Genomic DNA, 17,706 nt, shown 5'->3' on the forward strand with positions numbered 1-17,706 from the left:
CCAAATAGTTAAAATAAATATTGATAAACTGATAAAGCTTCAAGTGAAATAGAGATAAATTGCTTGAACCATGAGAAAACTTCAAGCACTGAGACAGGTGATCAGTAAACAGTAAATTAATTTAACTAGGGATACAGAGATGAAATGCAGGCCAGGAAAGTTCTGATTTCATGTCATGCATGTTCCTTTTGATTTTATTAAGTCTGTAGAAGTCTGCTCAAAAACCATTATAGTGGGAAAATAGAGAATTTGTATGAGAAGAAGAAGGGATGGGGGTGGGTGAAAAAACTAGGGTGAAAAATAGGGTAAATATTAACAGTAAATAACTTTAGAGTGTTTAGTTTCTGGAATATAGGGTTTTTTTCCAGAAGCATTCATTCTTGCCTGGTGCTGTTCCTCTTGAGTTAACATTTGAACCCTTACCAGTGGTGAATGGAGCTGTCAAAGCTCTCTGCAAGTTTGGGATGGAAGAGTTTGCTTTGCATGTATTAACTGTTGTCATTGCAAGCAGAAATTGGCTAGTGTTGGGGTTAATAAGATTAATATGAGCCTTCAGTTATATCAGCATGGCAGTTTTTTGTTTGGGTGTTGGTGTTTGGTTTTTTTTTTTATTTTTTTTTTTTAAAGAAGCATTTTAAGAGCAAGAAGGTTAATCTGCGTATGATGTGCAAATAAGTGAGGAAAATGGAACTGTATCTCAACTCTTGCTTGTAAGTCCACACAAATTGTTTCCAATCGGTTGAGGAAGTTGAAACCTAAATTTTTAGTTTGATTTGTTGTGCTGTTTTCTTGTGTTGGTAAATGTTTGCTATTTTAACTGCCAGTCTTCAAACATAATACTGCATTAACCTTTGTGGCATAAGCTTTTGCTTGCTTTCTTGTGATACTAATGTAAAGAACTTTATGGGGGAAAAAAGCATACCCATAGTTCTAAAATGGCTGAGAACTTGTGGAAGGTTCGAACCCCAGATTTCTGTGACCACCTTCAACAGTATTTGATTTGAAAGTAAAAGAGTGCTTTATATGACATCACAGTGCTCATAATGTATAGAATAACTTATTGAAGAGAGTAACTGAATTACTATAGAATTACTGTAGTATAACTTAGAATTGAAGAAAGTGAACAGTAAATTGTTTGCATATCTGTTGAAATTCTTATTGCAACAACCTTTTTTGCCAATACTTCCCCCCCCCCCCCACCACTGCCTTTCAAAAATTTGCATTATTAGTCTGAATTGACTGGCTACAGAAGAAATCAAATTTTTATAACAGTTTTTGTGTAGGTTACAGTTGGATGGAGATGTAGAAGACCATTTCATGGTCAGATGGGAGAGAGAAAACCCCAGCTGTATTGTAAATGTGATTTAATTAGTATTTGAGAGCTGGGAAAAGCTGTTGTGTACAGATCAGTCATTTTGGACAGAAGTGTACTATATTGTCTGTTAGGTTTTCACAAGATAAGCAGCTATCATAATGATGGCACAGCAACATGAAATACATTAAAATGTACTTTCTAATGGTCAGTTAAGATGGATTTCCCAAGATGAGGCTAATAAAGGCAAAACTTGCTCATTGGTTTCTTACATCTCTCACCTAGGATGCGATACAAGCATCTGTGACTTCAGAAGAGAAAAATGCTTTCTGCCATGTGTGTCTGATCTGGATTTTTCTTCTAAAATTAGGTAGTTAAATAAACAAGAGGTATTGAAGCAATGTACTGAGAATGGACTGAAGTTTGGTGTTGGGGATTTTTTTTGTGCTAGTTGTATGAATTAAAAAAGCTCTCTTGCATTTGTGAGAGGTACAGGCTTTGGTAAGCCCAGCACTCTGCAAACAGGGAATGAGTTCAGTTTAAGGTAAGTGGGTGCTAGCTTTCTGTCAGTAAGTGTTTAGCAGATGACCTTGTATTTCCAATGTAGCACATTGTAAATGCAGAATCATAGTAATAATTTTGTGCAGGTGCATATGCAAACAATGATTGCTTTTTCTGACTTGCAGTTCTTCTGGAGAAGGAAAATAAAAAGGAGAGGAAAAAAATGTTAATAATAGTTTTGGTTTACAGATTTGTATTTCCTTTTTTTTAATGCTACAATTTTAATATCTTTTGCTAATTTTTTGTGTGATTAAGGAGGTTTTGATGGGACATCATGAATTAAGGCAAGAGCCTGAACACAAGCCCTAATGTTTAAAGCTTGACACTTTATACCCTGTTATCCAGGCATTGCACAAATTGTGGAAGGGTAGCAAGTTCTGTCTGTCAGCTGCTTAGTGCTAACCTGGACCGTATGCTTTCTATGGTAAATGCAAAGTAGCCTCTTCCTTTTCTCGTATAAGTGGATAAGCCACCTTAATTAGCTTAGATTTTTTTTGCATGGTGCTGCAGGTTAAAAGGGTTTATGCAGGTAGATGTGGTGAAATTCATTTATAGGATTTTTTTTTAATATGGCAAAGCCTTTTGCCTAGCAAGACTATTAAAGTTTTCAGGATTATTAAATGAATAAAATAGAATTTGCGTGTGTTAGGCTTCTCAATATACTGTTAAATGTGAGAATGTTATCTGTTAACATCTGTGAAACTGCTCAAAAAGAAAGTGCTTCTATCTATTTTTGTTTTGCAATCCTTATCTTTCTGAATAAAAGTAGTATTTTTATATTTGTCTTTTGATGCTGATTTGTGGAGAATGTCCTCGAAGATTTTTATGGGGAAAAATAGAGGAAATTACTGGGTTTGTTGCAGAATAAGAATGCTTTTTAATTAAGCTTTTTAATTAAAAAGCATAAGAATGCTTTTTAATATTCCTAAGCTTCAAAGAATCAGTTAAGATACCAAGTTGTCTACTGTTAAGCATTATATGAAAATAACCACTCTCACCAGAGTATTTGATTTTTTAGAATGACTATTTAAGTAGTTATTTGGAAAATATTGGAAAACTATCCAGCTATGTTAACTCTGAAGTCTACTTTTTAATTCACTGACTCCAATAGTAGCAATTTCTGACATTCCATTATAACCACATTTGTAGTTGTAAATTCTATATTTTTATCTTGTATTGCCAGAACTGGACATTTATAATGTGGGATTGAGTGGAAAAAAGAAGGAACTTTAAAACTAGTGCAAAACAAGGGTAAAGGCACTTGAATTGGACCTTAGAATAAGGGTCTACAGGTTCAACTACATGATTTATAAAATACTGAACATTGGTTGGTGTGCCCCAAGGCTATAAGAGCCTAAGTGTTTGCCATGAGTTTACTTAGGTGCCAGATTTTGTCATAGGTCCAGGACATTCCTATCTTGAAAAGCTTTTGCACCCGTGCTTCAGGCTAATTGGGGCTGACAAATTACTTTTGTGTTCTGTAGTGCCTTGTAGGGAGCCAGTCCAGGTGGAAATCAAGATGCATCAGGATTTCTTTCTTGTGATTATTACGTAGTAAGATTTTGAAATATATTATTTTACATACTTTTCCTGTAAATAGGTCTGTTAATAAGATGTTCACCTATACATGATTTATGTAATTATGAATTGATAATTTGATGAGAACCTTACTGCTATTCCTTGTATAAAAGCAGATAGAAGGAAATTACTGCTTGTCTGAATATTTAACAAGTGAAATGTCAGTAATCAGTGAACAAGGTGTTTTGTAATCTTTCAACACAGTGCATGTACTTTTATTTTAAAAGAATTTGAAATATCTTTATGATATTTTTTGTCTGTTCTGATCTTTGTAAAATTTTACAGTTTTCCTTGTCAATACATGCTTTTAAAAGTGTATCTTAAATTATCCAGGAATGTTTAATTTTAGTATGAAAAGAAAGGAGGAGATGGAAATTTAAATATGGCTCTGTGCAACTTTGCTGAGTACCTTTTATTGTTTATATTTTCATTGATGCTGTAGTATAACAGTTGAAGTCTATTCTTCCTTTTATATGAACTTATTCTTCCATGCAGTGCTTAGAAGTAGTAAGATTGAATAATGATTTTAGAGCTCTGTGCACCAGCAATGTGGTAATCTGTGAGGATAAAGCTTAAAAAGATTTTCATTTCCAGGTATGAGTTTGTAAGGAAATAATTTTAAAAATTGTATTTTTACTTGTCTAACCCATTTTTAAAGCAATTTTGGCCATAATGTCAATGCCTGATATTTTGAAAACATTTAATAGAGAAATTATATGCAAATTGACTACAATGACTTTATTTACTACTTTTTTAAAATTTTTGTGGGTTTTTTGTTTCTTTTTTTTGTGGTTTTTTGTTTGTTTTGTTTTTAGCGTAGGATATCACAGTTTTGTTTTTGTTTTTTGGGGGGTCTTTGGGGGGTGGTGTTTTTGGGTTTTTTTCAGAATAAATGTTGACATATAGTGACACAGTTTGGGTATTTATTGTTTTCTAGAAACTGAACTTCAAGGTGCAAACTGTATCCAGCGTAGGGGCTTTATATGTCTGAAAAAGAAACCTAATGTTGAGACATGGGAATATCTCTTCTAGTTTAATAAGATTATGTATGTGTTTAAAAATACACATTTACACTGACTTTCCAACTTTACTTTCTAGTTGGCTTTTGGGTAGCAATGTGCATGATTTTTGTGGTTAAAATTGTTGCGTCTGTGGGATTTAGGTCTTAATCCACAGCATCATGATAACAATAATCCAGTAACTTTTTATGGTATTAAAAAGATTAAACTAATGATGTTTTTATATTTGTGGAAAGGCTTTTGCCTTCATGCTTCTTGTGGAACTAGGTATAAGGCACAATCAAGATGCTGAATGCCCTCAGTTTCTGTTAGCTACAATGGGGAAAGAGGGCTGCACCTGACTTTGGAGAATAGGATTTATTTTTTTAATAAAAACAGTCTTAACAGTCTTAAAAAGTCTGAAGTAATGCAATAAATATTTTAACTGAAATGAAATTTTTAATTGAATAAAGAAACATAGGTTGTAATTCATTGTAAGAAAATAGTCAATTTATGTAATCTGCAATACCTATGTGCTTGAAGATCTTTAGAGTTAATATGTTTATAAAATATTTATTAAATTTTATAGAAACATAAGTTAATGGGTTTGAGAGGGAACTGACAAATACCTCACAGAGAAATCAGCTGGCATGTTGGTCATAATGACGTGGCAGCTGTCTGGAGAGGACTGAGCTCCAAGGAGTTAAGAAGCATCATAAGTAGCATGCATCTAGTAATGTGGTACTTTTCTTTCATTAATTAGTCTTTCATATCTGTACTTGTGGTGGTCTTACAACTGAAGGTGCTTTATTCCTTATGAGTTAACATTTGGTCTCTCTCCGTAGCATTGCAGTGTGCTATGTAAAGTTAACTTTTTACATAGTGTGGCAAGTTGGGAAATTTTATGTCAAGTTTGTTGAACATCATGGATATGTTCATAACCTATTTCCATTTTGCAACAAATTAGGTGAGGAGCCAGGAGGGGTAGCCAAGAAAAAAACTAAACTCAAAGGTATTTTTAATGTTCTTTTTGCAGATAATGATGTATGAAATGCATGCGCATTGCAAATACCAATTGCAGGTTATAATAATGGTTACTAATACCAGCTATGGTGTCTAAGTGTTGTCTAATGGTGCAGCAAACTGTTATCCTTGCAGTTTTTCAGTAAGTTTTTTTTATTACTGATTGTAATTTAATGGCAATGTGAGTGCTTTCCTAACTAGAGATTATATTTTGTTTGTGCATATTTTTTTACAACAGTTGTCTTGTTTGGAGTGTAAGTAGTTTATGATAATTTCATATTCTGCATGTTTTTAAGTAAGATTTTGCTCTGTGTGAAATCCTCTTTTAGTTATCTTTCATGAATTCATGATACTATTACTATATTGTAGTTGGACTAGAGCGCCTTAATTCTACTTAAGTCTGTACTTAAATAGTTTCATCTGTTTCTTTCTTAGAGGTAGGAGAAATTTAGGCAAAGTTCAATAACTTCCACTTTAATATTAACTGCAGAATTGATTGCAGTAATGATACTTATACATTTTCTAAAAGCTTAAAGTAGGATAGCTTGCAACCAATTTATGCCATATATTTTTTTATAATTACACTGCTGTATGAACAGGCAATAATGGTCTTAAATGTGTTGAGAGACAAAAAAAAGCTAATTAACCTCAGCAAAACACAAAGGTACAGATGTACTTCAGGTGCTTAACTCTTTAGATCTGCTCAGTTATGCTCTATCATAGCATGGGACTATGTAAACAACGCAGTTTCTTTGTTGAATCGCTTAGACTTTAAGGTGTTTTTTCTAGCAGTATGTGAAAAATGCATGCTTGCTCATCATACAAACTTTCATGAGAAAGAAAGTGCATTTACTGAAGGAAACTCTCTGCTCATATATGTGTGACTTTTCTTAGCATCTTGCGCCAAGTTGAAATTTTTAGCATTTGTTCCACATTGTGCTTGGTATAAGTTGGTTGCAAATTGTGTGTTTCCAAGAATGGTAATAAATGTCATTTATCAATTCATTCCTGGGTTTTGGGTTATTTTTCAATGTTTGATATAAGAATGATGAAGTGACATATTTCAAATGTTTTATGTTAGAAAACATTTGGAAGGAAATACGATGTCATTCCTTTTAGACTAAGCTATGTGTTTGAATTGTTCACTCCACAGAAATGTTGCGCAGTGGTTAGAGGCAGGTTACAGAAATCTCACTTACCTGCTGTTTACCACAGCAGACTGCAGTTTCTCTCAAAAGCCTGAATAAAAATAGAGCTGTTTATATTTAAAAATCATTATTGCTTTTCAATAATGTGGGAGTATTAATTTTAAAATTAAATGCAAATATTGCATACAGAGATTTAATGGAAAAATCCTTTAATTTTATTATTCTGGAGAATGCTGCTGATACTGACAATTTTTTTCAAAACTGTGGGCAAAATGGAAGTATTGAAAATTAAATATTAAACATATTGAACATAAATTTCAGGGTTTCTGTTCTAACTTTTCTTATGATGTATTATCTAGATACTGTGTCACAGCCAAATGTGAATTAAAATAGAGAAAATAAGCACGAGAGACAAATCCAAAAGTAAAACAAAAAAAAAACGTGTTACTGATAACTGAAAAACAAAGTTGTAAGAATTAATTTACAATTATTACTTTGATTTCACTGAATGTGGTCAAACCCAGTTAACTTTTTTGAATTTGATTTAATTCACTAGGACATTGCTATTTCTTCTTAATTTTTGTGTACTTATGTCTTATTCTTGCAAAATATGTACATCAGATATATTTTTTAAGTCTTTGCTTAATATGAGGTAGTATTATCGGTAAAATGTTGCATTATATATTTGTATTATAACACTTTATTTATAACACTTGCAACTGTCATACTGTTGTCAAAGATTCAAAATTTACTGTGATTTTCATGCTCACAGACAAAAGTGGTTTTAGCATTCTGCAGAAGTTAGTTAGCAGTAAGATAATAGAGGCATGGTTTTCACTAAATTAATGCTTCATTCAGATGCAGCTGCAATATAAGCTAAGGTTGCTTGCTGGCTGCATGGTGTGAGATATTGCTAGAAGTCAAAACTAATTTGTTTAAATTGCTTAAAGCCTAAAAGTTAATTTTACAAGTTTAAATTGGCATCTAACAAACATTAAATAAGAATTTGATCAAGACTTTTAGATAGTTGTTCATAAGATGTTTTATGACCTAAGAATGGTTCTCTTATTGAACATTTCCTCTTTTTTAAATGAAAAACTTAAAAGTAAAAGAAGCTGTTAAAGAACCACTCAAGAAATTAAGGCAGAAGCAGGAATCCAAGAAGCAGGAAATCAAAGATGAAGAAGAAAAAAAGAAAGCCAGGAAAGGAAAAGATGCTACTGATCGAAAGGACAAGAAAGCTGTTGATATGAATAAATTAAAGAAAGATTCTGACAAGGCTAAAAGAGACAGAGGAAAGGAAAAAGGCCTAGACAAAAATGTAAAATCCAAGGAGACTACAAAAAAATCAGCCAGTGAAAAGGATGGTACTACTCAGGTGGGAAAAGACAAAGAAACAAAAAAGATAGTCAAAAACCAATCCAAGGAAGACAAGAAAGAAAAGAAATAAACAGTTCCCGTTCTGCTAAAGAGGAACAGACTTCAGGAATGAGAAATTCAGCATAGTTATATGAATGTGGTAAAAATGGCAGTAAGAAAATAATGTTTTCTGGAAATAAATGTGAAAAAAGGCTCTATATAATAATTTTTTGAAAACTGTTCAGTGTGTACTAGTATGGTAAACACAAAGCAGAAAGACCTACTGTGAAACTCAAGTATGTACGTATGTTAATGTGCCTGGCTACCAGTGTGTATTGAAAACATCCAAATGTCAAATTCATGTCAGTTCCTTCAAGCCTACACTAAATATGGGTTTGGGGCTTTATGGTTGATTTTTTTTTTTTTTTTTAGCCTTCCTTGTTTCCTTGTATTTAGGTACTATTTTCTTGATGTGGAGATGAAAGTTTAATATTGTGTTTGAAATGCAAGTTTAAAAGCAATACTGAGAGAATTATCTGGACACATGTAGAGGAAACTCACAGACAAAATATTTCTGTTTCACAGAAACCATGAAGAGGAGCATTAATGGACTGTATTGTCATAGGAACTTATCAAATAAATGTAAATTATTCCCTCCTAAACGTTTTTTCCCTAGGTAAAATGTTTTTTCCCTGAGAAAACTATTTTATACACTGTCAAATCCACTTCAGTGTTGCACTTGTTTATGAGACTCCAGTGTATACTCAAGCAATACATTGCAACATTTTTATCTATTGATCCATATTGAAAATATTTTTACTTCAATCCTCTATTTATTTATTTAATTATTTACTTAGTTCTATATAGGTTGGAAAGCTTGATTCATAGTCACTTTTCAGTTAACTGTGTCCTGATTTTTCTAAGTTTTCCAAGTTCTTGGGTAATGAACACTACTTAAAATTAGGGCACCTATTTCACTATTAATAAGCATTGTTGGATTCCATTTACACTTAAGAAGTGATATGCTACTACTACTCTGTTCTGGTTGAACTTGTTTAGAGAACAGCTTATATATATTGGCAACTATTATTTCCTTCAACACTTTTCAAGTGCATGGTACTTCTATAAGCAAGGTCCTGTGTTAGTTTGCTCTTACAGCTTCTGTATTTGTAGCATCAAGGAAGGATTTATCCAGCAGTCTCATTAGAATAAATAAAGTTACGAAACATTCTGCAGAGATATTAGAGATATTTCAGTATGTTATTGAATCTGTAGTTGCTTTCAAGTTTATTTGGAAATTAATATTTTCTAAATAAACTTGAAAGCAAATATATTGCAAGCAATTGCGCAATATAATTACATAGGATTCAGAACAAAATTTGTAATGAAATTTTAAGATTTATTCGTGTTATTAATTAATAACATATTAATTAATAATTATTAATACTGCAGTATTAGTTTAAAGAAAACAAAACTAAGGAGAAAAATTGAGAATGAGTATATGCATATGGATGGTAATATCAGATTGAAGAAGTCCTGAAGGTTAATTCTGTTTGTGGTTTTGCTAAAATTTTGTTTATAACAGTTGGCAATACACTTAGCCATTTGATACATGTGTCTGTAACATGCCTTGATCCCTAGAGGTATAAAATGATCTGATTTTATTTTGTTTTAAAGGAGATGAAGCATTGTTCAAATAGTTATGAAAAACAGTTTGAGTTAAAGCTATAGAAAATAGTATAGGAGCTTAAGGTTCTAGCTGTGATAATTAACAGAGATGATATACCAAGGTATTTTCTAAATATTTATAAATGCATGAAGAGGGAGGGAAGAGATGTGTGTTGTGAACATTATAGTGTTTAGCAAAAAATATGACAGAATGAAGATCTAATAAATGCACTTGCATAATGAGCATTCTCTTTTAGGTTTTGGTGATGATAGATGTATTTATTCAGCTTTGCTCTGATAAGTGTTAAGATAAATATTTGACCAGAGGATCATTCAAATCACACTTCTCAAGGATGGTGGCACAGTGGTATAGTGCACATCACTTTTTATTTTCTCCCATAATGTGATAGAACTTGTAACTGTGTGGGAGTAAAATTTGGAATGAGTTGCTTTTCTGATTAGCGTATTGTTGTATCTATGACCCAAAGTTTATCTGGTTCTAAAAAAGTTGGGTGGGTTTTTTTCTTTTCAAGGAACATTTTATTTGAGCAGCACTCCAGGCTATACAGGTAGCCACACAATAAAATGATATTTTTGCCCCAGAGATCTGTTGTGTTGTTGTACATCTCTATAACATGTTATTGTAATTAAAATTAATGTGGCAGTTTATCACATAAGCTAAAAAAATGGACCACACAAGCGAAAACTGAATGCAACTTAATAAAAATAAGAGAAAATAGTATCTTGCAAAAAGTAGATGACTTAATGTATTCTGTACTCAACAGGATTGTATAGGAATCAGTGATAAACATGAAAGATGTGTATAAAAAGCTTGAAAGTCAAGTTGAGAAATGCACAAGCAAAACCAAGAAGTACTCTTGCTAGTCCCTTCTTTCCTGTTAAGTACCCATAGTTCTTGTTGGCTGTGAAATACTGACTATCTTTTGAAATACTTTGATTCCATTTATTGTTCATGAAGCAGAGCAGGTGGTTGTCTGCTACTGGAGATGTGGGTTATTGGAGAATACGAAGACTTATATGGAGGGGTGTATATGTAAGGTCTGTGTGGCCATGTCTGTGTTTGCAGATTCTGAAGTGTGAGATGGTGGCAAATATTAAGTAACTGTTTTTGTCTTCATTTAAAGGTGATTGTAGAAGGAAGTAAGTTCTTACCTTTGTAGCAATTAATATTCCTGCAGCAAGAGATTAATGTCTTAATAATATTTTTTAATGTTTTATGAGTTTTTTTTAATAACACAGAAGAAAATTGGCAAAAAATTAAAGGTAAATTTGGTGCTTTTTTCCTAGCTTCTGATTTTGACTTCATGATAGTGGAGTTAATCTGTTACAGTACTTTTGGATACAGCTTAACTTATCTTCAGGTTGTCTGAATTTTAATAATAGATCAAGATAGAATTGATTCTGGTATTCTGTTTCCACTACTTGAAATAAATACGTGTTTTTCTCATGATGCATAGAATAATATCTCTGTTTTACACAAATTTGGGTTTAGACATACTAGTCCTTTTTGTATTGAGATATTTTTGACTCCTTTAGAAACATGGTAATTATTATTATTTATGTTATTCCACTTAAAAGTTACTTTTACAAGATGGTTAGCAGTACAGGAGTGTTCATTATATTGTAGCCTCTGCTTTATTAAATAATATTTTTCTATTGATTTCTGTGTATACAGCTCTTGAAAAACTAATTTACTTTGGGCAGTGTGTGTATGTGTGGTTTTTTAAGGTAGTCTTATCATAATTGACCATGGATGTAGGATTATAGAAGAATGCCATTTGGAAGGGGCTTCAGGAGATCCTTATTCCAACATCCTGTTCAAAACAGGGTCACTTCAGGTTACTCTGGCCATTATCCAGTGTGGTCTTTAAAACTTCCAAGGATGGGAATGCACAGCCTCTCTGTGCGGCCTTTTCCAATGATTTCACTTCCTTTGTGTCTGAGGGAGGTGCAGGCTGGATGCACGTGTGTGTAACTTTTTTCTTATGCCCTGTCTGAACCTCTTGTATAAGTCTTCCTTGAACCTTGCTTAAGGAGATTGGAGAGGAGAATTAGCCTAATACCAGTAGATTCTTGAGCTTATGTTGTCTTAAGATGTGGCATAATCTTTCACGTCTAAGAGTTACCTTTATCTCTTACCAAAGTGTTGGATCATTGCAGTTATTGGTTGCTTTCTTTTCATTGTGTTTTGATGTAGAAAGACTCTGTGGTATCAATAGTAAGCATTTAACTGGTGAAATTCCATCAGTCATACTTTTTCTGTAGTTATTTAGTTGTCAAAAGAAGCTGGAGATTCAGATTACCTTATTTTGAAGAAACTACAGTTCTCTTCATAAGATCTAAGATGTAACACATGAATTTAAAATACCTCTTCTCTTTCTGTGAAGCTTTTTGTAAAGTTCAAATTAAATGTTCATAGAAGCTATAAAATTGATCATATGAAACACTTTTTGCCCAAATTGAAAACAGTGAAAAAAATCTGCTTCCTATTTTTCTGCTGGATACTGAATAGATGTTGAGAATACCGTAGTCATTTGTTTAGTTAATTTGAAATAAAGTGCTTAAATTTATCCCTTTTTCCCCTCCCTCACTGTATGTCTTCCAAACATATTTGTTTACTGTCTGAATACACTTTAGTTTCTGTATATATCAGTGTATATCAGGACAGCCCTGCAATTATGATTGTTTGAATGCATTTTTGGAGAGTGTAACATCAGTTAATTTAATTGAAACAACTTTCTTAGTTTATAACTGAATCAGATCAAAAGGAGCATAAAGTTAACTTTATAACTGAAAAATGCAGGCCTTAAAGAAAGATCTGTCCCAGCACAGCCAACACCACCAGAATCTGAGGAGACTGTCCAGGCTGCTGAGAAGTCCTATGTCGAATCAGGTAAGGCCTATAATAAACCATAGGTGAAACAAAAGACATGATGCTTCATTTGAATTATAATTCTGTTTCCTTAGCATGCAAACTTTAATAGATTTTGTGTTGCTTATCTACTAAAGTTTATTTAACAGGAATCACTGTTGATAACTTTGTGTAAATTACAGTCCATGAGAAGTGTAAAATTTTGCTGTCTAGAAGATGCTCTAGTCAGCCCTCATGGTTACCATTGTATCTGTATCACATCAGAATAACTTTCTGGTGATGTACAGTTGTGGTTTAGATACATTTGCAATTGTATATCCAGTCAGAATAACAGCAGATTCTCCACCTTAAACAAAAAAACCCCTGAAGAACCAACTTCATAACACAATCAAATTTTCCCTTTTCCCAATAGTATATCATAAGTACCATAAGTAGGGCTTTTACTGTGGAAAAAAAAACCCAAACATTTTAAAAGCCCCATAGTATTAGTAAAATGTGTTAGGTTAAAGAGGGATTCAGGAAAAATGTTTACAAGTCACATTTCATGTACGCAATTTGCATTTTAGTGTTATTCAGAGAGTACATGTTTTTTTCTGTTACTTGGAGTGGCTTATCCTACTTGATATTTATATGAACCTAGTACATAAATGCACAAGTATGGAGTATATGCCAGTAAAATGGAATATAGATTTTGTTATAAGAGACTTGTGTTACTTTTTTTTTTTCCATAACTGGTACCATTTTAGGTCTTTATTTGAAAATGCAGCTGTGATCTGTTTTTTTTGTGCTGTAACATTTCTGAGTGTTAATTTCAGGACATTTATATGAAGGCAACACTTCATACAAATTCCTGTTATGTTCTGGGGTGGTGTATTAGATGCCAGTCACTTGTCCCTGAAACCAGTTTGTGATTTCTCCTGGCAATTCCTAGTAGAATAAGACCTTGATATTGTAATGTTAGTATCTATTTTCCCTGTTTATAACGTCAACAAGACCCTATTTTTTGCAAGTGACATTTTGTTGTCAAATATGACATGCTAGTGCTGCTGCCTAAATTGTAAGAAGATAGAGGATTAAAGTGTTGGTAAAATAATTACTTCAATGAGAGTTCTTGGTTTGAATAGTTATCTGAAGTTGTTACTGCCCTTGAGAAAAATGTGCAGAAAATGCAGTGTAGATAAATTCTTTGAATTCATATTCAGAACAAATCTGATGTGATTGATGTTCAGACATTGCCTTTTACACTTACTTTCACTGCAATTTATAATCCTTTTAGAGCACAAGACTGCTGACGTAGAATTGGAAGACGAAAGTCAGTCTGTTCTTCATGAAACTCTCCATTCCCAGCCTGGTAATGCATTAACACTTAGGAATCACTGAAGAGTTTATAAATACTGCCATAGGCTAGATGTATCTCAGTCTGGTTTTCGTATGCACTTAAAGTAGTTTTGCCTGCATAAAACATTCTAAGCTCATATGTCATTTTCAAGAAAATTTGGAAAGTTCAGTCACCAAATCCTAAAACTGTGGCCTCTTACCCAAAGGTGTTTGGCAGCAATAGTTCAAATCAGTCAGTTGACAAAAACTTACTCAATATACTGCGTAGAGTGCAAGAATGCATAGAACAGAGATGGCCTTTACTGTGGGCAGAGAAGACCCTGTCAAGTCAGTGTAGATAGTTTGTGTTTATTGTGCTGGCAGGTACAGACAAATCATCTGTCCCCCTCCTCATACCCTTTAGAGAATTGTTGGAAAACATGAAGGGTGTACTGAAGACTGAATATTTGCTGGTAATTGAATATACCAAAGAGTATGTATTCACTAACAATCTGCATTATTGTCTAGGAGAGAGGCACGAAGATGTAGATGAAAGTATAAGTGACCAGTGGCAAGTGAAGGAAGAAATACATGGAGAAACTTTTGAAGCTCCTACAACAGATGACATGCACAGAGAATTAGAGAATGAAATACCAGAAGCATATGAGACACCAGACTCAATTCAGAAAGGTATCTGAATGATTAAATACATTTAAAATTAAATTTACAAAAAAAAACCCCAACCAAACAACCCAAACAAATGTAAACATATCATGAAAAGCTTGACTTGTAATTTCTGCTTAGACTAGAGACGTAGCAAGTATCAAACACAGATAGCATTATTTAGCAAATAAATATCTTTAAATCAAAATGGTATATTTTAATGCTCTGTGCTTTGGAATTCAGGTAACTATATATTATTATTTAATTAATGCTGTATTGGTTGTCAACCAAATTAATCTGTGCTCCAGATATGCATATCTCTCCACAATAGAGGGATGACTATAATCATATAGAATGGTTGGAAGGGACCTTAAAGATCAGCTAGTTCTAACCCCCCTACCATGGGCAGGGACACCTTCCAGTACATCAGGTTTCTCAAAAGCCCTTTGCAGCCTGACCTTGAACACTTACAGGAATGGGGCATCCACAAGTTCTCTGGGTAACATGTTCCAGGTGCCTCACCACCCTTACAGTAAGGAATTTCTTTATATCAAATCTAAACCTACCTTCTTTCAGTTTAAAGCCCAACCTTTGTCCTATCACTACATGCCCTTGTAAGAAGTTCTTCTTCAGCTTTCTTGTCCTTATTGAACTGAAAGGCTCCCATAAGGTCACCCCAGAGCTTTCTGTTCTTCAGGCTGAACCCCAATTCCCTCAGCCTTTTCTCAGAGAAGAGGCGTTCCATGTCCAGCCTCTCACCTACCAGCACCCTCAACTCCTTGGCGGGGCTGCTCTCAATCTGTCCATTCCCCATCTGTAATACCTGTATAGAGTCTGGTTCTGGAATTCCTGGTTTATTTAACTAAATTTTAAGAGTTTATTAACAGAGTCTTTTCTAGACAGACTTATTCTTCTTCCATTCAAATGTCTCTCCCTAAGAGATTGTTATGCATCAATTATGTTGTAAGTCCTGCAGAGATGAAGACATCATATAAAAAAGATTCTCATATCTTGCTACCTTGGGGCTTTGACAGGATGATAAAAATTATAGTAAAAATATTTAAGCAGAATCATATGATCTAATCCAACCTGGGGCAAATGATTTCTGAATGCTTTTTATCTGCCCTACTGGAAATCTTATACATCTCTTAATACATCTCTTTGAAAAACTCATGTAACAGATGTCATCTGAAAGTTTTAATTACTGGAAGTACACTGAGATTCTTTCTTCACAACAGAAGTAATTCTTTTCAATCTGGGTCTATTATACCTCTTTGTTTCTGTATCTCCTTTATTCATCCACAGTTCAACTTAAAGTAGGACACTAGAGGAGATACTCAAATTCCACTTACTTTATATCATTGCAATTAAGAAGGCAAAGTAAATATATTCTTATTCCTTTACATTTACACAAAACTTTCTGTGGATAGTCATCTTTTTTGAGCAAGTGTGTATAGAGTTTATTCATATATACACATTCTCAATATTATATAGAAGAACAAAATTGTAAGTGTTATTTTTTCAGTCTGTATACGTCTTGCTGCCATTAAAAGAAATTTGCTTAGAATTTCTACTTGGAAATTTGACTCCATTCTTACATAATGTCTGTTACAGGGTTTGTGGTATTGTGTATTAATATAAAAATGTTACAATTTGTATAAACATATTTGTTTTTCAGATGCTGATCTTTTGGCAGATGGTCTTGAAGCAGTGGAGTCTGAGCCCTATGAAGTTCCAGGTATCATTTCATTTTTCTAAACTAAGTAATACTGGTTTTCTGTCTAAGTGTAACAAATTACATGAGAAAGAAAAATAGAAACTGTTAGACTGGTTTAGAGATATGTAATTTTGAATTTTTTTTCTCTAAGTAACTTCTTGTATTGTCATGGATATTTTTATGTTGAGATGACTGTATCATACTTGCTGTTGAAAGTCTTTATTAGTGGATGACTGGAATGGGAACTTTGCTTTCATTGCTGCACAAACTTTATATTTACTGTGTGTTTCTGGCTGTTGTATATGATTGGGATCTGGCTAGGCAAGAGATCTGTGGTTTGTACAGTCTAAGAAAGTGAGAATGAGATTTATTGCTTATATTACTGCCTTCTCACAGTTTGTAAGAAGGCAGTAAAGTTCTTCTAGACTTTTATTCTTGTCATCAGAAGCATCCAGTTTTTAACTTTTTCTTCAGGACTGTTTGTTTCTTTGTGTCTGACTCTACTATGAGAGAGTGAGTCAGCGCCAAGGACATGATTCTGAACTATCCTTGTGCTGTCTTTCTGCTCACCTTAATACATCTTGAAAGCTTTCTGAAATTTTGCCTGGACTAATCCAATCAGCTTATAGTCATCTTCTGATTGTGCTTGATATCATGTACAATGGCATTAGCTCATCTTTCCCATTATGTAGAAGCGTTAGGTCAATATTACAGTTTCCCTGCTGTCTGATAAATATTTTCTTCAGGATTCTAACAGTGTTTATTTATAGTACAGACAGCCTTTTCCATTTACATTAGACATGGATTTATGTTCAGACTAGGCTTCTTCTTTTTGACTCAATGTTAGTTCTGGACTTTGCAGTCCTGTTTGATGCCAAATGTGACAGAAAAGTAGAAAAAAAAATTGTTTACTCAGCTAACACTGTTTATTCCAAACTATGTAGGAGATTACTGCTTTCCAGTTACTGGTTTAGAATCCAAGCTGTGATGGTTAGTTTCTTACCTTCAGTATCGTGTTTTGTCAGATGCGTCATACCAAGTATATCAACAACATTGCAAATAATTGTAGTCATAGAGGAGAATAATACACATATCTAGCTAGGTAGTGAAAAGAAGTAAATTGCTGTAAATCTGTGATGCCAGAAGTGAAGTACATATTTTGCAAGGTCTGATTTCTGGCTCATACCTTGTCTTTTGTGGATCATCATGAAGTCAGACTCCTGCATGTCAGTTAAGAAGATACTGTAGAATTTGAAGATAGAGAAAGTTTACATTTTCATTCATATTAAAAAAAATATTAAAAAATATGCTGGAGAGTAATGGCTCACGTGGATCTACTTTTCATACAGATTGGATAACAGAGGACTACAAGAGAGAGTGACCCAAGACCTTCCATTAAATTGCCATGTGTCAAGTTGTATCAGTTTGTAAAGTTTTAATTTGTCAGTTTTCAACTAAGGAGCTACATT

At 33.4% G+C, this 17,706-nt stretch overlaps 1 protein-coding gene across 14 annotated transcripts in view; it reads left to right on the top strand.

The window, feature by feature from the left end:
* ASPH (aspartate beta-hydroxylase) overlaps positions 1–17,706 on the top strand; it is a 111,359-nt gene that overhangs the window by 27,193 nt on the left and 66,460 nt on the right. For 12 of the 14 annotated variants that reach the window (XM_064652048.1, XM_064652058.1, XM_064652080.1 and 9 more), the window contains 4 exons: positions 12,472–12,561; positions 13,817–13,891; positions 14,386–14,547; positions 16,199–16,258. In XM_064652048.1, coding sequence (XP_064508118.1) covers positions 12,472–12,561; positions 13,817–13,891; positions 14,386–14,547; positions 16,199–16,258 — 387 coding nt within the window. The remainder of the gene's footprint in view (positions 1–12,471; positions 12,562–13,816; positions 13,892–14,385; positions 14,548–16,198; positions 16,259–17,706) is intronic. The other 2 variants (XM_064652157.1, XM_064652095.1) reach the window with 2 other exon arrangements.

This window comes from Pseudopipra pipra, chromosome 1 (genome assembly GCF_036250125.1).
Source record: "Pseudopipra pipra isolate bDixPip1 chromosome 1, bDixPip1.hap1, whole genome shotgun sequence".
Classification (NCBI taxonomy): domain Eukaryota; kingdom Metazoa; phylum Chordata; class Aves; order Passeriformes; family Pipridae; genus Pseudopipra; species Pseudopipra pipra.